The sequence below is a fragment of the Oryctolagus cuniculus genome, chromosome 8, assembly GCF_964237555.1.
Source record: "Oryctolagus cuniculus chromosome 8, mOryCun1.1, whole genome shotgun sequence".
Taxonomy (NCBI): domain Eukaryota; kingdom Metazoa; phylum Chordata; class Mammalia; order Lagomorpha; family Leporidae; genus Oryctolagus; species Oryctolagus cuniculus.
This window is the reverse complement of record NC_091439.1, coordinates 78,233,290-78,260,110: the sequence shown is the minus strand read 5'-3', so window position 1 is coordinate 78,260,110 and position 26,821 is coordinate 78,233,290. Positions and strand designations below refer to the sequence as shown.

At 41.3% G+C, this 26,821-nt stretch overlaps 1 protein-coding gene across 1 annotated transcript in view; it reads right to left on the bottom strand.

Moving 5' to 3' along the window:
• The window catches only part of SPARCL1 (SPARC like 1), a 44,374-nt gene that overhangs the window by 6,364 nt on the left and 11,189 nt on the right, over positions 1-26,821 (bottom strand). The window contains exons 2-10 of the mRNA XM_002717029.5: positions 12,963-13,027; positions 9,215-9,364; positions 7,482-8,462; positions 6,337-6,409; positions 5,218-5,336; positions 4,654-4,774; positions 2,578-2,714; positions 1,137-1,285; positions 401-549 (exon numbers count right to left, since the gene is read on the bottom strand). Of these exons, the coding sequence (XP_002717075.2) occupies positions 401-549; positions 1,137-1,285; positions 2,578-2,714; positions 4,654-4,774; positions 5,218-5,336; positions 6,337-6,409; positions 7,482-8,462; positions 9,215-9,364; positions 12,963-13,016 (1,933 nt within the window). The 5' untranslated portion in view covers positions 13,017-13,027. The remainder of the gene's footprint in view (positions 1-400; positions 550-1,136; positions 1,286-2,577; positions 2,715-4,653; positions 4,775-5,217; positions 5,337-6,336; positions 6,410-7,481; positions 8,463-9,214; positions 9,365-12,962; positions 13,028-26,821) is intronic.

Sequence of the window (26,821 nt, the reverse complement as noted above, 5' to 3'; positions counted from 1 at the left end):
CTGACATCTCTCATTGTCAGAAGTACTCTTCACATATGATTTTGAAAATTTTTACCCAATACCCAGTTAAGGACAGGTATAAAACAGGAAGGATATAAAGCCAGCTGAGACTTAGTACAGCTCTCTGGATTCACGTTGGTGTCTCAGACTTAGCCATCTGCTGAGATCTCAATGCGTATTCATCCTTGCCAGCCTCTGAAAACGCAGTGTCATAAAGGCAATGGGAAAGGACCTCGTAATAACAGCATGGGTACCAAGGGAATCCCATTTGGGATGCTACCACCTTTCTGTCTCTGGTTTCAGTTTGAATACACTGAGGGACCCCTCCATGAGGACTGCAGGGTTGAGGGCTTATCTGAGGAAGAGGATGTCGCTCTCCTTTGGCTAGTGGTGCATTTACCTTCTTTAATTCCAAAGCAGTGGCCCCACTCCTTCAGGGTGATGTGCTTATCCTTGTTGGGGTCACACTCCTCAAAGAAGCGGGTTATGCAGTGTTCCATGGGCACCAGAGATGCTCTCAGAGGAGCAAGCTCAGAATGTGTCAAGACTCTGCAATGAAATGAACAGCAGCCTATTAACCGAGTAATGTTGTATGTGAAGCATTAACTCTTAGGATCACCAAGAACATTTTGTTTTATTCCACAGGGTTGCAAATGAATAGTACACTAATGTGGATAAAGCTGACAGTTTTTAGGTTGTTGGCTCATAAAGTTTCATTCTTTACTGGAAACGATCTTATCTTCCCTCTTCCCTAAATTTATAGGGATGCATCCAGAAATTGCAGTTGTACAATCTGGTTCATACTCAAGAGCTATACCTGTTGTTCCAGATGAGGCCAAGTTGGACCAATCATATTATTTCAGGAATTTAGGATCAAGAATGAGAAAGTGTTAAGGGAGTCTCTGTGGGAGTCGGGGCTCTCATGTGTAAACGCATGAGAGCTATGCTGTACTCATAGTCTGTTATTTTTAAAGCATTTTTTGGGTTTAGGTTTCTATCCACATTTGTTTGGCACTTCAGCGTTCTAAAATTGGACTGAGAAATTTCCCAGCTCTGTTTAGATTTCCCTTTTGCATAGTTATATAGGCATCAGGTTGCAGAGATGGCCTCTTGATGGCAGAGTGAGCAATTTTTACCTGTCCATAGGATGCTGGTCAAGTTCACTAAACTGCCAGTGCACAGGATACACATACATGTGGTAGTTTTTCTTGAAGTCCCTTAAAAGAAGGTCAATGGGATGGTCCCCAGCCAAGAGTCTCTTTTCATCCAGGTAGATTTTCTTGACCTAAAATTAGGAAGACAGATTATCACAGCATCAGACAAGCATAATGGAATTATCCCTTTCTAAGCTTCACTTGAAACATAGCAGTAAAATGACAGAGGAAAATAAGCCCAGGGCATCAGATGTGACCAAATTAAGTGTCTTCTAATCCATACTTCATACTTTCTTATGCCTACATAAAATAACAGCTATTGTAAGGAATCTGTGGTTTTCAGAGGAAATTGAAGTCTTTTTTGATTTTTTTAAACTAAGTAATGCTCACACAGCATTCCTTAAAGCTATGAGATGGTTTTAATGAAAGGGGCTTGGGGCCGGCGCTGTGGCCTAGCAGGTAATGCCACCACCTGCAGTGCCGGCATCCCATATGGGCACCGGTTTGAGTCCCAGCTGCTCCACTTCTGATCCAGCTCTTTGCTATGGCCTGGGAAAACAGTAGAAGATGGGCCCCTGCACCCATGTGGGAGACCTGGAAGTAGCTCCTGGCTCCTGGCCTCAGCTCAGCTCAGCTCCGGCCGTTGCGGCCAATTGGGAAGTGAGCCAGCAGATGGAAGACCTCTCTCTCTGCCTCTCCTTCCTTCTCTGTGTAACTCTGACTTTCAAATAAATAAATCTTTTTTTTTTTTTTTATTTTTGATAGGCAGAGTGGACCGTGAGAGAGAGAGAGACAGAGAGAAAGGTCTTCCTTTTTTTTTGCCGTTGGTTCACCCTCCAATGGCCACCACGGCCGGCATGCTGCAGCCGGCGCATTGCGCTGATCCGAAGCCAGGAGCCAGGTGCTTCTCTTGGTCTCCCATGCGGGTGCAGGGCCCAAGCACCTGGGCCATCCTCCACTGCACTCCCTGGCCACAGCAGAGAGCTGGCCTGGAAGAGGGGCAACCGGGACAGAATCCGGTACCCTGACTGGGACTAGAACCCGGTGTGCCGGTGCCGCAAGGCGGAGGATTAGCCTATTGAGCCATGGCGCCGGCCAAAATAAATAAATCTTAAAAAAAGGGAAAGGGCTAAACCAACTGGCAAAATTGTTGTTTAGTTAGTTAAAATTCTGTTCTTTCACCCATTGGCATACCCATCCTTTATTTTTTTTTCTATTTAAATTCAGGCTACTGCTTTTTTCATAGAAATGAGGTGGTTTGACAGTGTCCCAAACCTTGTCAGAATGGTGGCCACAGTTATTCTGTTAACCCACGAGGTGCAAGGAGGCACAGTGGAGGAGTAGGAGCCCTCCCACCCCAGCACAGTGTTTTCCCTGTGGCTGTGTAGATAGACACTTGGTATCGGACTCATGGGTAACTTACTTTGTTTCTCTGCTTCTCGTTGAGATATCCAGGGTGTTCAGGGTTAGGTTCATACAGCTGCATGAGGATATTCTTGAGCCAGTCTCGCATCCGTAGAGGAAACTGAGTCACTTCAAAGTCCGTGCAAGCAGGAATAGCTGTTACCAACAGAAAGTATGTTGTGATCTTTGGGGCTTGCTCATAACAGGAAGTTTAACACATTCCTGACTGCCCCATTACTAACAGTGGTCCTTAAGTCAGGAGCCAGGAACTCCAACTGGATCTCTCTGACGGGTAGCAGGGCACATGGGCCATCTTATTCTGTCTTCTCAGCTGCATCAAGAAGAAGCTGTGTTGGAAATGGAGCAGCCAAGACCCCAATCTGCACTCTGATATGGGACGCGTGCATTGAAAGCATCTACTTATCTTGCTGCTCCATAATACTGGCCCTGTGTGGGGTGTATTAAAAACATAACAGTGCTAGCTTTCATCCAAAGAAACATATTTGATTGGTTTAGAATGGATTTGGGCATTGGGATTTTTGTTGTTCTTGTTTTTAAAAATTTTATTTGAAGGTCAAGTACACAGAGAGACACACACACATGTGCACACACACACACACACACACACACACGGGGGAGGGGGTGGGAGAGAGAAAGGGATAGAGAGAGAGAGAGAAAGAGAGAGAGCGAGGCTTACTCCTCAAGTGCCTTCAACCGCTGAGCTGAAGTTAGGAGCCAAGACCTTAATCCAGGACTCCCAGGTGGGTGGTAGGGATCCAATTACTTGACCCATCACCTACTGCTTTCCACAACCTGCTTTGTCAGGAAACTGGAATTGGGAGCTGGAGCCAGGAAAAGAACTCAGGCCTTCCAATGTGAAATGTGAGTATCCTAGGCTAACTACTCACTCCCATCAGGGTGTTTTCAATTGATATGCATCTAGAGCCAAGAACCAGTGCTGTAGAGCCAAAGTTGGAATTTAGAGGTGGTGGGTACAAGAGCTATTTATTTTAGGGCACGAGAGGAAAAGGTAGAGGTAAGTCTATCACTATGGTGACAAATAATGCTAAAACTCAGTGGCTTAATGAAATGAAAGTTGATTTCTCCATCTTGCTCCACGGCTCATTGCAGTCTCCTCTGGGGTTCAGGCTGATGGAGAACCAACACCTTTGAACGCTACCACATTCACATAGAGCTTCAGGGTTTGTGGTGACAAGAAAAGTGGGCATGGAAAACTATACACTAGCTCTCAAGTGCTTTTGCCTAGAACGCACATGGATGATTTCTGCTCACATTTCACTGGATAAAGCAAGTCAGATGACCACAGTGAACATCAAAGGGGCTGGCACATTTAATCCTCTCATGTCCAGGAGGAGACAGGAACTGGAGATACTCGCAAGCACTGCTAGTACGGAGAATTACTTAGTGGTAAGGAGAGCCAAACACAATTGGAAGTATCCTGGGGAACGAAGACAACTTAAAAATAAAATTTCTGGAAGAATAAGTTGTCGTGCAATTTCTTGATAAAGGCTTGACTTAGATTGGGAAGAGGGGAAATAATTTAGCAAAAATACCAATGATTCATCTCTATTAAGTGGATAATGTTGCCATAGAGGTTGTGAACCCTGGAAGCACATTAAAATTGCCTAGGTTATTAAAAAACAAATAGAAAACCCCAATGGCAGTGTTCCAGCCCACTCCAATTAAATCTGAATTGCCTAGGTTAGGAACCAGGAATTGCTCTTCTTATTTTTTAAGTTTCCCCAGTTGATTTTAGTGTGCAGCCTTGATTTAGATTTTCTGTTTGTGTATATGAAGGTACTTTAACAGACTTCTGGAAAAATTGAATTAAGATAAGTTTAATTTGGTGCAAAACTATTTTGAAGTCCACGCATAGTGTTTTTCATAATACTCATCTTCCACAACATTTTAAAGACCCTTAATATACATGGATTTCTAATTTTTTTGCACTGATAAGCATCTTTTAATTCCATTTTCCATAAACTTTTAAGTCCCCTTTTATATAGTTTGGGGTACATTTGGATTCAACTAAAGCTTTCAGAAACTATGGTTGTCAGGAGTGATGAGATCTTACATTTGCAGGCTCCAAAGTAATCCAGCTGCAGCTGGTGTCCCTTTTTGGTTCCCTCCAGTTTGCATTTCGTGGCAAACAGGTAACAGGAGCTAGTGTAAGTCTGATTGTCAGTGCCACAAACCTAGGAAAGATCAGCAATAGGAAAAGCTGTTACAAGTGCTTCTTGCAAAACACTCTGATCCTTAAAGCTCCTAGGCTATCTGATCATGGTGTTGTGCCATGATCAGATAGGTGAGACCATCAATATCGCGATTTTTCCATTTGGCACCAAAACTATCAATGAACTATACCAATGGTGATGACAGTTTAGCTCTAGATAAGCTCAGTAGATGAAAACTGCAGATGTTCCAAGACTAGAATGAGTTGTAAAATGAATTCTTCAGTTCAAATGCTATTACCATGTTTATGATACAGTTTAAATTCTTTGATTTTGCTGACATTTTTCCTGTTCATTATCACATCAAATGTTAGTTGATAACCTGTGCATCTTCAAGTTGCAAACTATTTTCATTCAAATCTCTGACCTTTGCATACATCTTAAAGACCATTTTGTAGAATACTTACTTGGTCAAGGAGTTTTGCTGGAGGACAGGTCATTGGATCTTGACAAACACAGTGGGGTTTTCCCTGGTGGTCAGCCTTACAGATATGCCCTCGTTTACACTGGAAGTTCACACATGAATCTAACAGAAAAATTTGGACAGGAAACATGGAAAAAGCAAAATTGAGATTATAAGCACAGATTTACTCATTCAGTTAGCTTTGTTCTCATGAGTGAGGGAGAAAAATTTTTAAAATTTAAAAAGATTTATTTACGAGAGAGAGAGAGTTCATTCTTCCACCCACTGCTCATCCCTCAAATGTTTGCAATGACCAGGATTGGACCAGGCCAAAGTCAGAGGTCAGGAACTCCAACCAGGTCCCCCACATGGGTAGCAGGGGCCCAGGTGCTTGGGCCATCTTCTGCTGCTTTCATAGGCACATTAGCAGGGAGCTGGCTTGGAAGCAGAGCAATTAGGACTTGAATTAGTGCTTGGGTATGGATACCAGCATTGTAAGCAGTAACTCCACCTGCTGCACCACAATGCTGGCCCCCAAATTTGAAACCACTGAGATTTGAAAATTTGAAAGTCAGAAAACAGTAGAAACCACTTTGATGGACGTGGAACTTTCTGACATTAGATTATTTTATATTGCGGTCTATGCTTCCTCTTGTTGTAGTTTGGAAATGTAAAACGAACCAACAACTCGTCTTGGCCTGTCTGAGATGGTCATAGTCTAAAGTGTCTCCTGTGATGTTATGTGAGTTGGTCAGAAGGTAAATAAGCAATGTTGAAATTCAAAATATTTGTAACTGGGGTAGGAATTAGGCCCTTAAGTACTGGATCACAATTCACTAGTAAGTTGAAGATTGGAGAATAAATAAGGTAGGACAAATTCTCAGAAGCAGAAGGATTTAGGGAAAGAGACCTACCTTTGCACTAACATCTCAACAGGTCTACCAATTTGTAAACACACTTACTTATAGCTGTATATCACGTATATACCAGAAAATACCAACTATGTATAAGAGTATCTCTTTTTGGAGGGGGAGAAAGCCTGTGTTATATTCTTAAAGGAAGGAAGGATGAGACCCAGGGGTAGATTCCTCCTCTTCCTTGACATAGTCACAAACAAACTCACCAACACTGTGGACTCTCACGTTGCCTTCGCTTGAAGTTTCATCTTCATTTGATGAGCTTTCTGCCTTCTTAGCCTTTGAAATAATGAGAGCAGAAGTTAAACTATCAAGAAGGAGTCATTAGTTAATTTATGTTCCCATTCTGCATGTTTTCTGAGTTTTCATGCCCAAATCATTTTAGATCTCAAAAAAGGAAACCCCTGCAAAGGCAGAGGCAGACAGTAACCCTTGAAGAGTTAGACCATTTCTGCCCAACTGGATTCAGTATTTTATCTCAGGGGATTACTCACCAAGAGTTGGAATCTCCCTACTGGATTTGGGAAAACACTAGAAATATAGTATTATCTTGCCATTCTGTAGTTAAGATGAGGTTACACCAGGAATCTCCATTAAGTTGTTGGTAATGCTTTCTCACCAGGTTTTCTAAGTGTAAGAAAACTCCTACTTCAGAATGACAGCAGAACATTCAGTAATCGAGGTTACTAATGGCCTTCTCCACTCCAAGTTGTGTCAATTCCTATTTGTGGGTTTTGCATGAAAGCTCTAAATTATTTTACAACTAAATTGTACTAGTCTTCCTCGCTGATGCCACTCCCACTGGTTTCCAGATTCTTATTATGGTATGGTTGCATAATAAAGTAGTTCCTTAACCATAATAACTAGTTCGACAAACATTGCTGGATTTCTTGTTGTATCAGACATTTTGTCACATCTTGTTGATTCAACTTGAATACACCAAGACACCTGCTTTTGAGGAACTAGAGTACCAGCTGGAATTCTATTTGGCATGCTCAAAGGACACATTGGAAGTGCTGGAGAATTAATACCCTCCCCTAGCAATTGCCAGCTAAAATAAATGCCCTAGCCACCACCCTACTCCCTGCCCCAGATAGAACAATTCTGAGAATTTCTTCCCTGTATCACTTTTCCACTTTCCTCTATGTTTGGTCCCTACACTTCTTAAACAAATGACATTCCAATCCAGGGTCTGCTTCAAGGAGAAAATAGGGGACAGAAAAATGAGTAATAGTTAAATATTTCAGTAATTTACTGAAAGAAATAAGAGGACCAGGAGAGCACAGAGAAAGGTTGTGGCTATTTGCTGATAATGCTAATTTTTGTTGGACAAGCTCCACGGTAATCTCACCCCTTGATAGTCTCCAGGTTCACTGGTATCTACACTCTCATTCTCATGTGATCTTTTTCTTTCTTCATCATGTTTGATGTGATAGGAATTGGACTGAGCTCTTTCACTCTCCAAAAAGGCCTGGCTTGGGATAAAGTAGTCATCTCTTGCACCATGCTTGGGATGATTGCTATCCTCATCCTCATCAGCCCCATGATTTCTGGGCATGATGTTAGTATCATCCGTAGGCTCCATGTGCAAAGCCTCATCAACAGTCTTTCTGCCAATTCCTTTTTGATTTCTGATAGCTTCAAGACCAGTTTTTCCTTCTTGGTTCAGCCATGTAGTATCTTGGATGTGCTTATTGATGTTTGATGCATTTTCCTCTTCCCTTTCTGCATTGGAGGTGATATCTTCATGTTCTTGGTTTCCCTGCTCAAATACATCCTTCTGCATCTTGCTTACTTGAGTTGGTTGACTGGACTCTTCCAGAATATCATCAGATTGGGCATTGTCTTCCTCCTGCTTGCTGGTAGAATGCTCCATGGAAAGTTCTGTGTCCTCTTCTTGGTTATCATTTGGACGACCGACTTCTCCTGGTTCTTTTTCCTCTTCTCCATTGGGAATATTTGGATCATCTTCTTGGCTTTTTTGATCACTTAGTTCTGGGGTGTGTGTACTGCTCCTGTTCAGCTGATGACCGGACTCATTTATAGGTAGTTCTTGGTTTTCCTCTCCCTTTGTGATGGTTTCTTGTTGGTTAGAATTCTCAGAGGGACTAACAGAAGAAACAGGGAAATCAGTGTTCTCTGGGAGAATCTTCTTTTGCGGTTCACTCGTGTCTTCTTTTGAGTCTAGTGTGCCTTCAGTTGGGGTAGACTCCAAATTCACACCTAAGTCACTAGGGCTGTCCTCTTGATTCTTCAGTCCCAGCTCTTGGCTGTAGCTCTTGTCCTGTTCTGCTGCCTGTTCATGGCTTTTTAATGTAGAAGACTTTTCATCCTTCAAAGAAGAAAGTATTATTGGAACAAATGATAATATAGTCATATTTATAATTCTTAAGCTAACATGTACTATTCATTATTCTTTTACTTTGCATATCATCATATAAAAATTTACAATGTTCTTTATGTTCTGTAGGCACAGGTTTAACCTGAATTTGACATTTTAAAAATAAAACTGTTATGGCCGGGGCTCACTAGGCTAATCCTCCGCCTGCGGTGCCTGAACTCTGGGTTCTAGTCCCGGTTGGGGTGCCGGATTCTGTCCCGGTAGCTCCTCTTCCAGTCCAGCTCTCTGCTGTGGAGGATGGCCCAAGTCCTTGAGCCCTGCACCAGCATGGGAGACCAGGAGGAAGCACCTGGCTCCTGGCTTTGGATTGGCATAGCGCACCTGCTGTAGCGGCCATTTGGGGGGTAAACCAACGGAAGGAAGACCTTTCTCTCTGTCTCTCTCTCACTGTCTAACTTTCCCTGTCAAAAACAAAACAAAACAAAACAAAACAAAACAAAAACAACAACTGTTACATAGCACCTTAGCTCAAGGAATAAAACTGACTCTCATAATTCTTTTCGAGACTGCAGGCAGTTGATGTGACCATCATGGTTAAATAAATTAAACTGAGACATGACTACTTCTTACACTTGATCTTAGCCAAAAAGCCGAGAAGCAAAGAGACATGAACACTTTTTATTGACCATGCTTTAGACTGAGACCTTTGAAGAATTAGAAAATTATATTCATGTTATTTTTACCTTATAGTTGGGTTGGTCTTCTATGGATACCACTGTTTCCTTTTCATTTTCTTCATCTTCAACCCCTAAAAAGGGGATTTCTGTATTTTCAGGTGTTACCAATATTTCAGCAGTTGGTTGGGAATGATCAGATAAAAACCTTGCACTTGTCTGAAAAAATTAAAAACTAGTTTGTATTATTCATATCTAGGTGCTAATTTTTAAAATTCCTAGTTACTCTTATCACCATTATTTACCAACAATGTACTTAATAATAACAATAATATCAATAAACTTCATTCATAACATTGATTAAAAGATATTCTTTAGAATTCTTGATGATACAGGGAAATACCCAGAATCTAATGTTAAATGAATGCATAATACCAATTATATATAAGAAAAGGTTATATCTACAGAAAACAGTTAAGAATTCAATCAAAAATGATTCCCATAAAGGTGATTTTTGAGTTTTGGAATTATTTGCTGTATTTTTCAAGCTTTTTTTTTTTCTTTGGAAGGAGGAGTTAGACAGTGAGAGAGAGAGACAGAGAGACAGGTCTTTCATTGGTTCACCACCCAAATGGCCGCTACAGTTGGCATGCTACGTCAATCCAAAGCCAGGAGCCAGGTGCTTCCTCCTGGTCTCCCAGTTGGGTGCAGGGGCCTAAGCACTTGGGCCATCCTCCACTGCCTTCCTGGGCCACAGCAGAGAGCTGGACTGGAAGAGGAGCTACCGGGATAGAATCCGGCACCCCAACTGGGACTAGAACCCAGAGTTCTGGCACCGCAGGTGGAGGATTAGCCTAGTGAGCCACAAGCCGGCCAAGTATTTTTCAAACTTTTAAGAAGCATTCATATGTAATATTTTGAAAAATGTTTTCAGCAGAAAGTTGAAGTCAAATAAAGTAAATCATAGGATACAGTGGATATTTTCTTAATTTTACATTTAAATTCACTGGTCATTAACAGGAAAGGTTATAAACCTTTTTATTCAATGTTTATTTACTTTCTTAATACTCTGATGTCTACCAGGAAATCTAATAAAAACCAATTTAGTTTAGAATTAATTCAAAGATGGTGTCAGGCAGGGCACTGAGCCCAGGAGCGAATGGCAGTTATGTACTGTTTCAACCAGAGGGAGGGCTGTGCCTATTTTTAGCAAGATTGGAGACATCAATGAAGAGCTGAGCAGTGATGTATGATGGGGAAGTAGAACAACTGGACTTGGAAGTTGAATGGCTGGACTTGAGACAGAGCTAGATGGCTCTGTCTATTTCTAGCAAGACTGGAGAGTTCCACAAACTTGGCAGTGATCCATGATGTACAAGTAAACAACTGCACTTGGAGGGAAGAGGCCTCCCTTTGCATCTTGACTCTGCTATTTACTTTCCATCGGTAGTTCAACAAGTCTTTTCATTTCTGACCTGCCATCTCCAAAGTGTGAGCTGAAATATCAACTTACAAAGTTTCTTTGGTAAATTGTAAGGAGTTGTCAAAGTTAAAAATACTACATTAATACTAGTTGTAATGTCATACAGTGGGAACAGTTGTAACTACCCAATAACTGAGGCAGGTGTGCACCAGGGACCTTTATTATACAGGAACTGTGGACACTCAAATGGCAGACATATCCAGGAGTAAGGATAAAGCTTGGATTCTGTTTTGATTGGCTCACTTTTACTCCACTAGCAAGTCCTGGAGTGCTGATTATATAATATACAGAAAGCCATGACATGCAGGATTGATTTGGGAGTTGGTTTTCACTTTTGCTTCTTAATGTTTTCTTCAGTTATGAGGAATAATAACATTCAGAAGAGTTTCCGAAGTTGTAAAGGAAAAGGAGATAGAATGATGGTCACTTGGGTGTGTTGCAACAGTGGCTCCACAGGGAGATTTAGACTTACTATTGGGTAGCTGCTCTCTTCCTCATCTGCTCCTTCTGGCCCACCTCAAACAGGAGGAAGTGCACAAAAGACATGGCAGCTTATCTGTTTCAGAAATATTTTGTAACTAAAATTCTGTTTTATCATTATGCCCACGTCTAGATTTATTTAACATACCCCTCTGGAAATATGTTTGGAATCTCCTGCCCACACAGATTCTATTTCTGGAGAATTCAGCTAGCAAGAAAAATGATACAAGACTTTTAATATGTCAACATTATGAGAAAATATTTAGGTTTTTACCTTTGGGCTGGGTCTGCATGTAACACATTTCCCTAGAAAGGAAGCATCTGGAATGTGTCTATATGCAGGCATGCCATTCAAACATTTGGTTCAAAGACACTTTTGATGCCTAGTTACACAGCAGTAACCATTGGAAATGTAAAACACATTTTCAAGAGAAAACAGTGGTTCCAAGGGAGCTCCTTTCTGTGTTGGATGATAATTTGTCCCACTTTTGTAATTTTAGAGTACAATGTATAATTTCAGCTGGAGTGATTCCATACTACTTAAGAATGCTTCTTAGCAGTGGTCATAATCTTGGTTTTTTTATTTTTTATTTTTAATTTTTTGACAGGCAGAGTGGACAGTGAGAGAGAGAGACAGAGATAAAGGTCTTCCTTTTGCCGTTGGTTCACCCCCCAATGGCCGCCACGGCTGGCGTGCTGCGGCCGGCGCAGCACGCCAGGAGCCAGGTGCTTCCTCCTGGTCTCCCATGTGGATACAGGGCCCAAGCACTTGGGCCATCCTCCACTGGCACTCCCTGGCCACAGCAGAGAGCTGGCCTGGAAGAGGGGCAACTGGGACAGAATCCGGCGCCCCGACTGGGACTAGAACCCCGTGTGCCGGCGCCGCAAGGCGGAGGATTAGCCTAGTGAGCCGCGGCGCCGGCCATAAGCTCGGTTTTTTAAGAACTGTTTGCTCTGGGTGCTGTGCAGCTTGCTTTTGCTGACACATCCCTCAACAGTTATCCAACAAAAGGACAGACCTAGAGTGGAAAGGATGTAAGGGACAGCAGAGAAATTGCTCTGTCCATTTAAGGAGGTGGACTCCCCCCATTTGGTAAAAAAGAAGTGGCACAAATCCTATGGTTTAATTAAAGATGATAGGGATCATTTGTGGAATATCCTTGATGATCATCCAAGCCACAGTTCTTTTCTATTCTATTCGTCCTCCCTCCCTCCCTCCCTCCCTCCCTTCCTTCCTTGTTCTTGACTTGCAAGTAGTTTTGAGGCTGACATGGTCTCAGATCATCTGATTTGTGTATCACAGCTTTACTGCCATGTAGTTGCTGGGGCCAGTATATCAGACCATGAAGAAGAAAATGTTTTTGTCCTGTCTGCTTGCAGCATGCTGAGTTACAATCCAGTTTATGATCACCATATCATTTCTTGCCCCTAAACTGTAGGCTCCTGTTTTTATGACAGATTCTCTGAATTTCTCAGCCAGCATGTATTTGATTTTGAAGAAAATGCTGGAGAATGTGGGTATGCACTCCAATTTAAATTCTTAGATTTCTCATATCAATGTGGTAGGCTCCCATAGGAGAATTTATTTTTTCCTGTCCCTTTGGTATACTCTGTGGCCAATACACTTATGGCCAGCACTTCCAACAGCATATTTGTTCCAGCTTGTAGTACCTGGTAGTTGTGAAAAAAAAATTTTAAGTACCTTATCTTGATTTTTCTAGTCATCTATTCACTGCTTGGGCAATAAAAAAATACAACTAATAAAAAAGAGAATATATTGTATAAGAACATTTTCTTTTAAATAGAGGATTTATTGATTATTAAAGATGTTAAAAGAGAAGAAAGGTAAGTTACCGGGATGGCAGCTGCACTTCCCAAGAAGTATAGGAGAAAAAGCACAGTCTTCATACTTCCTAGACCTGTGAACCAAGAAGATAAGTGTCAGCGATCAGTAAAATTTCCTCAGGAAAGATTAAAAGACAATCTTAGCAAACCCTGGGCTCCGATATAGATATCATCTTTTATATTTTAAAGTGATTATTGATTTTATGTATAAAGACAGACCAATGACCGTTGTTAACCCAGTTGTGTCATTGTGAAAATTGCTCCTTGGTTTACTCCTTGATTTTTCTTACAATGAATGGGCAAGTTGGTTGCTGTTTCTTAGCACAGTTTTCTCAAGTGAAGAGCATGGCCCACATGGTCCCCTAGCCCTAATATTCTATGAGACTAAACTGCAAATAATTCCATAAATCTCAAATTGCTGCTCTTATTTTTCCTTTATTAAACTAAAACACACTAGGCTGGCGCTGTGGTTCAGTAGGCTAATCCTCCACCTGCGGTGCCGGCACACCAGGTTCTAGTCGCGATCGGGGCGCCGGATTCTGTCCCGGTTGCCCCTCTTCCAGGCCAGCTCTCTGCTGTGGTCTGGGAGTGCAGTGGAGGATGGCCCAAGTGCTTGGGCCCTGCACCCCATGGGAGACCAGGAGAAGCACCTGGCTCCTGGCTTAGGATCAGTGTGATGTGCTGGCCACCGCAGCGTGCCGGCCGCGGTGGCCATTGGAGGGTGAACCCAATGGCAAAAGGAAGACCTTTCTGTCTCTCTCTCTCTCTCTCACTGTCCACTCTGCCTGTCAAAAAATAAAAAAATAAAATAAAAAAAACACACTAAAAACACATTCTATGATTTTACTGTAGCAACATAAAATGTTTTATATAGAGTATTAATGCTTGGAGTAAATATGTAGTATCTATTTCCTACCTCTCTAGTATGAACGATAATTTAAAATATTTTATTTTCTTAGTGAATAATTGTAACGAATCATTGAAAAAATAGTTTCCTTCCTACATATTCCAAAAGTTTAACATTGTTTATTTATTACATAAATAATTATTAAATTTGTGGAACTATAGTGACATATTTTAGATCAGTACATTGCTACTATTTTTGGAAACTATAGAAATACAAAATAATATGAGGAGTCTTCCAAGTATCTGAACTTCCAGAGAAGTTCAGTTGTGATTTTTTTAAATAAAGATTTACTTATCTGAAAGGCAGTGACAGAGAAGAACACACACACACACACACACACACACACACACACACAGAGATTTTTCATCTTCATTCCCCAGATGGCTGCAACAGCCAGGTCTGGTCAGAATATCATCTGGGTCTCCCATGTGGTTGGTAGGGGCCCAGGCAGTTGGGCCATCCTCTACCACTCTCCCAGCTGAATTAGTGGGGAACTGGATCTGAAGTGGAAGAGCTTGGACTTAAACCCATGCTCTAATATGGGACGCTGGCATTGCTGGTGGCGTCTTAATCTGGTATGCCTTACTTCCAGCCCCTTAGATGTGATTCTTGAATAAACAACTTAAAATGTCAGGAAATAGTGTAATTTAAGTTTTGAGATGAAGTCAGAATCATTTTCCAGTGGCACATTTAAAATCCATTTTAGCCTCACAGTTACCAAAGCCTCCTTTAACCCTAGGAACTTTCCCTCATTCATCACAAATAATGGTGGAGCTAGACCAAGAGAATATTATCACCTATTCTTACAAACAGAGAGCAAGAATCATCATAAGATGTAGTAAAAATCATCAGAAATGTTGTGGGTCATAAGACATTTCATTTTGAGTTTTTGTAGTGATAAGAACTGCAAATTAGATCTGAGACAATATTTCCTTTGTAATGTGAACATGGGACTTCACCAGTTCTTTCACTTTCTTAAATCTAAATGTAGCTTAAGGAATTGAGAAGAAACTTGTGTCTAGTTGACCAGTGCATGCATCATTCATTCACCCTTTTATTCTTTTACTGAATGCTTATATGCCCCACCTAAGCACAGGGATACACAGGTTCTGTCTTGAGAGTTAAAAAGGATGAAGTCACATGAATCAATGGTTTTACTATAATATGGTGACTGTATACATAATACAATGGAAAGAGAGATAAGAAGCATTTAAAATGAGATAATACTAGCATTTACTGAGTCCTACAAAACTTGAGTTCTAAGCAACTGCTCTTAGTGTTTCGCACAGAATCTGTAATCTCCCCAGCCCTCCTAGGAAGCAAGCCCTTCACTGTCATCGTTTCAGTAGTCAGGAGTCTCAGGCACTGCAGTCAAATAACTTGTTCAAGGTCACAGAACTAAGAAGTGGCAGAGCAGATATTTGATATCTGGTTTCAGGCTTATGTCTTTTTTTTTATTTTAAAATTTTTTTTGACAGGCAGAGTTAGACAGTGAGAGAGAGAGAGAGACAGGTCTTCCTTTTTCCATTGGTTCACCCCCCAAAATGGCCGCCATGGCTGGCGCGCTGTGAAGGTGCGCTGCGCTGATCCAAAGTCAGGAGCCAGGTGCTTCTCCTGGTCTCCCATGCGGGTGCAGGGCCCAAGTACTTGGGCCATCCTCCACTGCCTTCCTGGGCCACAGCAGAGAGCTGGGCTGGAAGAGGGGCAACCAGGACAGAATCCGGCGCCCCAACCAGGACTAGAACCCTGGGGTGCAGGCAGAGGATTAGCCAAGTGAGCCACGGCGCCTGCAAGGCCTATGTTCTTAACTTTTATGGTAACACTGGTCTTGGACGTAGAAAATCTCTAGAGAAGGCAATTCTAGATCTGAGATTTGAAGACTAATAAGTTGTAGTCAGCCTGTAATTCAGAGGTGGAAGTGGCCTGGGTGAAGGCCCAGAGGCATTTTACAATGTATGCTTGAATTGTGAGGGTGCTGATGGAGAAGTAGAGGAGATGAGGCTCAAAAACAAGGCAGCTGTCCAGATGATGAAAACCTCAGTGCATCAAACTAGGGATTTTAAATTCTGGCTGAAAAGTTATGGGAACCCAATGAAGTGTTAAATATCCCAGAAGGGCAAAGCAAACAAGACCAGGAAACTATCCGTTGCCTTTTGAAATACAGAGGTTATTAGAGAGCACGGGGAGAGCAGTTTTGCTGCAACAGTGTTAGCGGAGGCCATTCTGCAGTGGCTGGAGGGTGATTAAGCAGTGACCAGGTGAGGACAGTGAGTACAGAGCACTCTTTAAAGACTAAGATGGTAACTAAAGGAAAATATTCAGCTGGGAAACTTTCATTTGTATTTAACCATGATCATCCGAGTGTTTTCTTTTTTAAAACAACATTGCTTCATTCAAAAGTCAGGCTCCCTCTCCCTCTCCCTCTCCCTCTCCCTCTCCCTCTCCCTCTCCCTCTCCCTCTCCCTCTCCCTCTCTCTCTCTCACACACACACACACACACACACACACTATATCCACTGGTTCACTGCCCAATTTCCCACACAGCTGGACTGGGGCCAGGCTAGGAACTCGATCTAGATCTCCCATATGGGTTGCAGGGTCCCGAGCACTTGGACTATCATCTACATTCCCAGGTCATTAGGTGGAAGCTGGATTGAAAGCAGAACAGCCAAGACTTGAACCAGTGCTTCAAAATGGAATGCTGCTTTGCAAGCCATGGCCTAACCCACTGCACTACAACACTGGCCCTCTATTTGGTGTTTTTTCTGTGCTAAGGAGTAAGCATAAGTGAAGAATGAGAAACTGAAGAAAAGGGAAGGAAAGTAGATGTGGAAACATCAATAGACTTGCAGTGAACCTCAGCTCCTGAGCTTCTTGTCTCTGTGACTTTGTCCTTGACCCTGTGCTTTACTTTGGGCAGGGTGATATTAGCAAGCTTGATGCCAGCCAAGGCTTGGAAGTCCTTTCACATTGGAAGTCATCTGCCACACTCTTTGAAGCTGGGAGTACACTGCTGAGGAATAAGAGGCCATATGGAAAGCATCTTAGAGGGTGAGGGAATCATCTTGGATGGTTCATCACCAGTTGTGCTCCTAGATTTCTGGAGCGGCTTGAGTGACTTTACACAAAATCAGCAGAAGAACCAACCAGTTGAGCCCAGTCCAGATTGAAGAATCATGATTAGATATGGGGATGTGATGTTAAGCTGAGCAATTCTGGGGTGCACTGTTATAGCACAATAGATAACTGAAACAGGAAAATAGGTTAAGTTTGCTGAGCCACGGGGAAGACAATTTTACTTTAATAGTGATTAATTTCACTTTAATAGTGATTAACGGGCTAGACTCTGAAACAGGACCTCTGGGGCACTAATACTTAATTTATACAATCTTGGACAAGTTGTTTAGCTTTTGGGAGCCTCAGTTCTTAATGTGCAAAGTGATGTGATGATTAACAGAACTGACACAATCTTAGTAAGCCCTAAATATTTGTTGATCTAATAGTAAAGCATAGGAAGAAGGTTGCACATTGATGAGAAGGAGGGAATCTTTATTCCTTAAAACAAAAGGGAGGAAAGCTTACCTGTAAGGATGTATTGAGAGAGGGACCACAGAAATATCAGTTCATTAAGATGGAGTTAGTTATGCCTCTTACCTTTGTATAGCATTTCACAGTTTATAAAGTGTTTTCTTGTTTACTGACTCAAGAATCTAATTATCTGTCCAAATACATGAGAGGTGAGAGGTGAGCAAGAATTCCAAGGCTGAGCTTTGGATTGAGAATTCAGTGTTCTCTGGGGCTGGTGCTGTGGCGTAGCGGGTAAAGCCACTGCCTGTAGTGCCAGCATCCCATATGGGCACCAGTTCGAGTCCCAGCTGTCCCACTTCCTATCCAGCTCTCTGCTATGGTCTGGGAAAGTAGTGAATGATGGCCCAAGTCCTTGGGCCCCTGCACCCACGTGGGAAACCCAGAAGAAGCTCCTGCCTTCGAATCAGTGCAGCTCTGGCCGTTACAGCCAATTGGGGAGTGAACCAACCTCTCTCTGTGTAACTCTGCCTTTCAAATAAATAAATAAATCTAAAAAAAAAAAAAAAAAAAGAATCCAGTGTTCTCACAACAGTCTAATGGACAGGCTAGAGGCTAGAGATCTGAAGATCTGGCTTTAGGCCTCGGCCCCAGCCATGTACTAAATGCTGCCCTGAGCAGGTCACTCAGTCTCTGAAAACTTCATCTGTGGAAAGGGACCAACAGTTCCTTCCCTGTGTCAAAGGGCGCCATTGAGGTGGGGCAGCTCCCTGCAAACTCTGAAGCACTAAGCATATGTGGTCATTTTCCCCGCAGCTCTGCCTGCGGCCCCTCATCAACACTAGCATGATAGTCCTTCCTGCCTCGTGTTAGATGTGACATTCGTGAGAAGAACTTGACTCTTCTCCTCCTACCTTCCATGCCCTCCTCCTCTCAGTGATTTCAAGCTATCCAGGAGCCCTAGTTCTAGGAATCCACAATTAATTCCCTTATTAAAAACAAACTCACATGTCTATACATTTAAATCCTAGGGTGTTTTAATGACTTTTTAGAAACCCTTTATTTATTTATTTTCCTTACTTATTTTTATGGGGGGTGGTGGGGAAAGAGAGAGAGAGAGAGAGAAATCTTTGATCCACCAGTTTATTCCCCAAATGCCCACAACACGTAGGTCTGGACCAGGCCAAAGCTGGACCCAGGAATTCAATCTGGGTCTCCCAAGTGGATGGTAGACACCCAATTACTTGAGCTATCACCTGCTGCCTTCCAGTCTCTCTAGGAAGGTGGAATTAGCAGCTGGAGCTGAGATTTGAACTGAAACACCCTGATATGGGACAGGAGTGTGTAACCCCTGTGCCAAACTTCCACCCCTGAATCCTAGTTTTTTATGTGTATTGAAGCCATAATTAGGAGAGAAGAATATTCCTGAATTAGTATTCTTTCCTTTTTATTTTTTTAAAGATTTATTTATTTGAAAATCAGAGTTACACAGAGAGAGAAGGAGAAGCAGAGAGAGAGGCAGAGAGAGAAGTCTTCCATCTGCTGGTTCATGCCCCAAATGGCTGCAATGGCCAGAGCTACTATGATCTGAATCCAGGAGCCAGGAGCTTCTTTTGGGTCTTCCATGTGGGTGCAGTGGCCCAAGGGCTTGGGCCATCATTCACTGCTTTTGCAGACCATAGCAGAGAGCTGGATCAGAAGTGGAGCAGCCGGGATTCAAACTGGTGTCCATGCTGGGATGCCAGCACTGAAGGCGGCAGCTTTAGCCACTATGCCACAGTGCCAGCCCCTAATGTTCGAACTATTCTCAGTATTTCATGTTGGCCTTAGCCAAAAGGAGCTACTAGAGGATTGAGAATGTAGACAAAACTGAAGAGAAGCCTTTTAAGCTCAGAACTAAGTGTGGGGTTTGCCTTGGAGCATTGGGTGGCCAGCTGTGTGGGCTGTTTGAGATCCACATTCGCTGCAAGGGCCCTGATTGTTTACTGTGTCCCTGGGTGAAAATTATTTTTTTCCTTTTGGTCTTGTGTTTATTTCCATTCTGAGATTGGAAATAAAATTTAAAGACAGAATGCCACGTCTGTTGGAATGATCCAAGCGGGGCCCCACGTCAAGGTTCAGTACTTGCGCTATATTTCTACAGGCAGGACCTTGAGGGACAACCAGTATCTTGTATTCATCTCTCGTGTTCCATTTTGTGCCTCATACCAGTCGCTGGGCACTTTTGTCTCTCTGAGCTAATTGTATTTGCCACACATTGATCAAAATAATTTCATGGCCTTTAGCTTTTTTATTTTAAGCTGAACAAATGTGCTGATTTGTGTAAGTAAGACACAGTGGAGCACTTTCCTGGGAAATGAGAGATATTTTGAAAACAACTGTCAAACTGAAGACTCAGGGAACTTAATTAGCTGATGCTTGCAAAGTACTTTGCAAATGAAAACCATGATGTCCTTGCTCAGTACGATGAATGCCATTTATTCTTGGATAAGTAGAAAGCCATTTATTTTGAGACAATCAAATCTGGTGTGCACTCTGCAAAATGCAGACTGTGATTTTTGCAGACAAAACTCTAGATGAAAAATGCAGAAATGAGAAAATTTTTGAATACACAGAATAGTTATTCTTGAAAACTTACATAAGCCACCATGGATGTGAAATTAGATAAATATTATTTTCCTAGTGTATGCGCTTACTCAAAGGCAGCAGCATAGTTGAAAAATACTTGGTAGGCAGTTGGTAGATCTGTTACAAACCTGAACTTCTATTTATTAAGCAAGAGACTTTGGTCAAGTCACTGATTTCTTTACAGAGTAGGAAAATAGTTGTGCCTTACACATTTGTCTTCTAGGGTTGTTGTTGTTGTTTTTTACCCCCAAAGAAATCTTTTACTTAAGGAATAAAATCTTCATGCATTTCATACATACAACTTTAGGAATATAGTGATTCTTCCCACCATATCCACCCTCCCACCCACTCTCCCACCCCACCTCCCCCTACCTCTCCTATTCCAGGTCTATTTTTTTACTAAGATCTGTTTTCAATTAACTTTATACACAGAATATTACCTCTATACTTAGTAAAGAGTTCAACAATTTGTATGAAAAAAAAAAAAACCCCAAAAACCTGTTCCTTAACAGTCAAGACAAGGGCTGTTCAAAGTCATTGCATCTTGAAGTTAATTTCACTTTTTTTCTTTGAGAAACTTAAAACTTAGAAGCATCCAAGAATGATACATCTTTTGAGAACACTTAGACATAACTATAACTTATGAGACATAAGAATATCCTTCACTTAATACATTAAAAGAAAGTAAATCTGAGAGCAAGTTTTATCATTAAAGAGGCACCTAAGAAAACAAGCAGTGGAGTTGGACACATAAGCATAACTAAAATGTATAAGAAATAAGAATATCCTCCACTTAATACACTAAAATGAAATAAATCTTTGAGAACAAGTTTTACTGTTAACTTTCATAGTACCACTCTTTGAGGACAGGAGTCCTGCATGGAAAGTTAGTGTACAGTGACTCCTGTTGTTAATTTAACAACACTCTTATGTATGGTGTCAGTGATCACCTGAGGCTGTTGACATGATCTGCCTAGGTTATGGAAGCCTTTTGAATCCAAACTCTGTCAGTGTTTAGACAAGGCCATGAGCAAAGTGGAAGTTCTGTCCTCTGTTCAGAGAAAAGTACATTCGTCTTTGATGACCACTTCTTTCTACTGGAGTCTCACCCACTGAGGTCCTTCATGTAGGACATTTTTTTTGCCATAGTGTCTTTGCTTTCCATGCCTGAAATGCTCTTGTGGGTTTTTCAGCCAGACCAGAATGCCTTAAGGGCTGATTCTGAGGTCAGAGTGCTACTTAAAGTGATTCTCATTCTATAAGTCTGCTGTGTGGACTGCTTCCCATGTTGGAGCATTCTTTCCTTTTTATTTCTATCTATTATTACTACCAAACAATCCTATTTAAATGATCACTTTAACACTTAATCCTATCTATATGATCATTTTAACATTTAATCCTATCAATATGATTACTTTAACACTTAAAATGCTATTTTTACCACCCAGCTTAAGGGGATTTGGGGTCCCATGGCAAGTTTTTAAACTGTATCTAGGGTTGTTTTGAGACTCAATTGTGATAATGTAGTCATTTGGTAATTTCACCCACTGTAAAAGTAAAATGAAAGAGGGGTAAAAATTTAGTGCGGTGGTTAAGATGCTGCCTGGGACACCAACATCCGTATTGGAGTGCCTGTGTTTGAGTCTTGGCTCTGCTTCCAATTCTAGCTTCTGTTAATATGCATTCTGGGAGATAGCAAGTAGTTGGGTTCCTACCACCCATGTGTGAGACCAGGATTGAGTTCCTGGTTGTTGACTTCAGCCTGATTCAGCCCTGGGTGTTGCAGGCATTTGAGGAGTCAGTGGATGGGAGACCTCTCTGTATCTCTCTGCCTTTCAAACATATTAAATAAATAAATAAAATGGAAAATACTTTACAAATGAAATGAAAGATATCATTTCTTTGAAGTACTCATAGGATAGATGGCTTAATAACCCTAATAATTAATAATTCAAAGAGACTTTAATTTATACTGTTACTTAGAGTCCTTAAGTTCTTTCTTTCTTTCATATCACTGTTTCTTGTCCTGAATCCAGGAAGGTTAAAAATGATAGTGGCTGGGAACTTTAAGCAGGGCCTTTGCCTTTTGTTGGGGACAGGGTATCTCATTGCTAAAATATTATGAGAACCTCACTTAGAATTTAAAAAGGTGACAGTTAGACTGCTTTTTCTAAGTGTGGCTTTTCTGATGGGGCACGATGGGGGAGCCAGCATTTGGGATGTAAAATGCCTAGAGTTCTTCTCTTGGCTGGCCCATGTACCACTGAGACAGACACCCAAATGAAACACTGGGCATGGCAGAAAGGAGCCTCCCCTGAGGAACCAAACACCCACAAATGTCAACTCTATTCCAACTTTCATCTGTAGATGTCTTGAGGCAAGTTTTTTTTTTTTTTTTTTTTTTCCAATGAGAAAGTAGAGTGTTTTATTGTTTTGTGGTAGGGAGCATATTCAACATTCCCCTGATGGCTTTCTTTTTCTTTCCTTTTTTTTTCCAAACTTAATTCAAATTAGTTTAATTTTCCCCCCATTTTATCTTTTTCTCTTTTGTTAATATAAAGAGGACAGATTTTAGGCAATACATAGGTATGTTTAATTTCACAACCACACTTCTCCCCCACTTCCCTTTCCCCCTCCCCTCTCTCTATCAGTTTTTGCCAAGACATAATTCTAATCCACTCTATAGGCACAGACTTAATTCACTACTAACCATAATATTCAACAAGTGAAAAGTAAGAAGACCACAGTTCCACAGGAGTATAAACAAGGGCCAAAAATGACAATCATATCACAAAATGCCCATCTCATTCCTATAAATTTTTTGTATTCTTATTAACTGCCATATATCAGAGAAAATATATGATATTTGTCTATTTGAGACTGGCTTATTTCGCTAAGCATAATGGTTTCTAATTGCATCCATTTTGTTGCAAAAAACAAGATTTCATTCTTTTTTATGGCTGAGTAGTATTCCATAGTGTACGTATACCACATTTTTTTTTTATCCTGTCATAAGTTGATGTACATCTGGGTTGATTCCATATATTAACTGTTAATTCACTGTTGTGAATTGAGCTGAAATTCATATACTGACTTTATTTCCTTTCCATAAATTCACAAGAGTAGGATGGCTTGGTCATATGGTAGATTTATTTCGGGTTTCTGAGGAATCGCCACACTATTGTCCATAATGGTTGTACTAGTTTACATTACCAAGAGGGACCTTTTTCCCACATCCTCACCTGCATTTATTGTTTTTTGATTTTTGAATGCTAGTCATTCTAACTGGGGTAAAGTGAAACTGAGGCAAGTTCTTACATTTGTCATTTAACATGTATAAATTTTGTGGTAAAGATGTCTGCAAATTCTTTGTTAATTTCTTCTACTGGGAGGTGGAGCCTAATTTTCCTCCCCTTGAATCTGCACTGGCCCTAGTGACATACATGAACAATTGATTGAGGCAGACTTCTGAGGCTAAACGTTGGAGTTTGTACCTACATCTCTTGGAACTTACTCTGGAAGCCCTGAGCCACTGTGTAAGAGACTAACATGCCACAGAAGTCACTGTGCCATAGTCCCTGCCAACCCCAGCTTGCCACCTGGCCTTGCAAAGGCATAGGACTTGTGAGTGGAGCCATCTGTACACTCCAGACCAGCTCATTTACCAGCTGAGTACTTTCAATTGACCTGCTTAAGTTCCTGACCCACAAAATCATGAGACATTGTGAAATGGTTGCCATTTTAAGTCACTACATTTGTAAACAATAATTGAAATAGATATTAAATATTTTACATGGAATAGCCTTAAGTATAGTTATTAATAGTAGAATCCTATATGCTCATCCAGATATTATTTTACTGAAAAAGTAAATTTTTGTCATTGACTATTTAATAGTAGCTGATATAATATTTATATAAATATACTCATTAAATATTTATATCATATTTTACATACAAATAATATATAATTTATATAACTAAATATATAAATATAACGAGTATTATGAGTATATAAATATTTATATATTTATAAATATTTTTATTAATATAAATAGTACTGATATAATCTTTGAGATGTTATCACTTGCCAGGTACTGTGGTAATAAGCACTTGACCTAGGTGCCATGCAAGCTTTCCCACCTATGACTTCACCTCTATTTCCTAGAAGTATCCATCCAAGGGGAACTTCATGAACATAGTGCATTGCCATTGCACACAGTTTTGCACTGTGCCTGTTTCAGTCATGGAAGCCTAAAAGGGATGACTTTTCTGGGACACTCTCATAACTCTCTGTTTCTGGCTCAGGGAAAATGAGTAGATCTCCCTTCTTCTGTAATGTATAAGTGAGAGATTACTGAAATCCTATTTAGAGGCTTATGACCGCAGGATTATCCTAGGCAAGATTGTGTAATGTCCACCTTTCCATACCTCTTCATCATTTCTTTCAGAGTTCTTCCTCTCATTAAACTGCTCACTAATGCTCGCTAATCTCACCATGTCTCATTACAGATTTCCACAAGCCATGCATATACAGGGGCAGGTTTCGGTTTTTTTCCTTTTTTTTGGGGCAGGGGTCAGTGTTTGCCTTCAGGAAGTCTCCACCACTTTGCTTCATGGTGTAGTGGGAGAAATTATCTTGGCCATGTTAATTTTGCTTTGCTCAAATCCTATTATGATATCTGTCCTTCTATTTCCTTGTTGTCTGTGATTGCAGGGGTCTCTTAAATTTACATTTTTTTACCCCCTCACACTATATTTTTCATATTCTTTGTGGTATGGTTATCTAAGTATGGCTAGAATGGATGCACCTCAAAATTAAGAAACTTAATTTTTGGGTGCCCTTGCACAGGCTCCCTACAAAAATCTTGTACATGATTTTGATCTTTCAGTTTTTTAAAAAAGAGGGTCTCATACATTTTTTTAAACTTCTGGCTTCACAAATCCTGAATCCATTCCTAAGGATGGCTCTCCCAACGGCCAGTGGCATTGGTGACATTGCAGGACTTAATAGTGACTTGAGTGCTTCCTGTTGTTGACTGCTTGGTTGTTCTGCTTTTGAAGTCTAGCTCCTGAAATGACCAGGTAGATTAGCCCTATTCCTTTTCTGCCCTTAGTTCTTCTTTCTACTCATTAATTTATTTTATTCTTTACCTTGTTGGAATTTCTTTCTCCCGAGTGCCTATGGTTCTTGGCTTTCTCCTCTGACTGCTCTTATTTGAATATCTCTTATTAGTGAAACTCTACTGATGTAATAGACAACCCTTTGGATTCTGTGGAAATGGTCTCTCTTTTGCTAATAGGGTAAGTCAGATGTTAAATTCTGTTAGTTGGGGGAGGAATCTCAAGTGCTTTCAGCTCTGTGAATGGATCAAGAATTATTCATTGGAGGTAGTTCTCCTCCAGGACTAAGAAAAACAGCAACTAATACCCAAGAACAGTTCCAAGTAGCCTCATTCTCATGGTGTTGGGACCCTCTGGGAACAGTGGTATGCTTTGATGAGTATTCAGTTCTTGTGTGAACAACTGGGAAAGTAAGTCCCTCCAAGCAGAAGTCCCCTTAGGATTCAGGGCATGGTTGAAACTTCTCATGTACCTTGCTGAGAGCCAACACATTTAGCAGAGAAACAATTGCTTGTCCCAGTGGTGTAACATTGCTTGTTACCTGCCTTCTCCTAAATAAGTGGACTTTATGGCTGGAATTTGAGAAGTTCTTTGAAAATAGGGTGGAAAACCAGAGCTTGTTTATGTCCTTAGAGAGAAAGCTCTGGGAAGCAAGGAAAGCAGGCAGCTGGCCCACAGCTGGTGCACGGCTGGTCCCTGACTGGTCCACAGCTGTCTATTTTTTCTCTGCCACCCTGGGAAGCGATTCCCCTCTGCATGTTTAGCTATCTTCCATTTGCTCCTCCATGTGCACTCTCCCCCTCTCTACCCTGAGCTGCCCAGGACCTGTGTGAATGGTCCCAACAGGTTCTCTTGCCCAGAGGTTTCTTGGGTTCAGCCAATAGGCAGCCCTGGCGAGGAGGGGTTGAGGGAAGGAGAGTAGTGTCAGGATATCTGATTCAGGTCCCCCTCTGTGACTGTGTTCCTCTCCTGAGGGTCACAGCCCTTCTGAGTGACCCCCTCTCATAGCACTTCCTCTCTGGGTTCAGAAAACAGTCCCACCCCTTGCGCTTAGTAGCTTCATTCTTCCTTGCCTCTTCCTGCAACCCCTTTTGACTTCTCCAAACCCTGCCCTTATCATGGTGAAGAATCCCTTAGTTACACTCTCCTCAAATTCCCAAATTCCACTTTCCTGCCTAGATCCATCACTTCCTTGCTGGGTCCTTGACTGGTACAACACTTAATTCAAAGGTAGGGATTCATAGGTTTGAATATTTTCACATCTGCTGCCAATAAAGCTGCCTCCTACTCTCAGGGCTGTGTTCTTCTAAGTCTTTCTAGAATTGCCTTATCTGGAAGACCCTTTTATTTTATTAAATGGAGAATAGCTGTCCTCATCTTTGGAGAGAACCAGAAGCTGCAAGGTATTCAAATGTGATCAGCACTCAACAAAGTAATTTTACAGATACAACCACAAGATTTGAAGATGCTATGAATTGAAAAGCTTTAGAGGAAAATATGGGCAACTAGACCTAGACGAATTTGTGTTGGAAAATGCCATTTTTTCACTCCAATGTGTTCTTCCTTTCCTCTCTTCATGCAATCTCTGGGAGGTTATGATACCAGGCTTAATCTGGGTTCTTGGGAAGTGAGTGAGTCCTTCTGCTTGTTTCTGTTCTGTTCCAGTGCTTTTCCATACCAAGGAGAC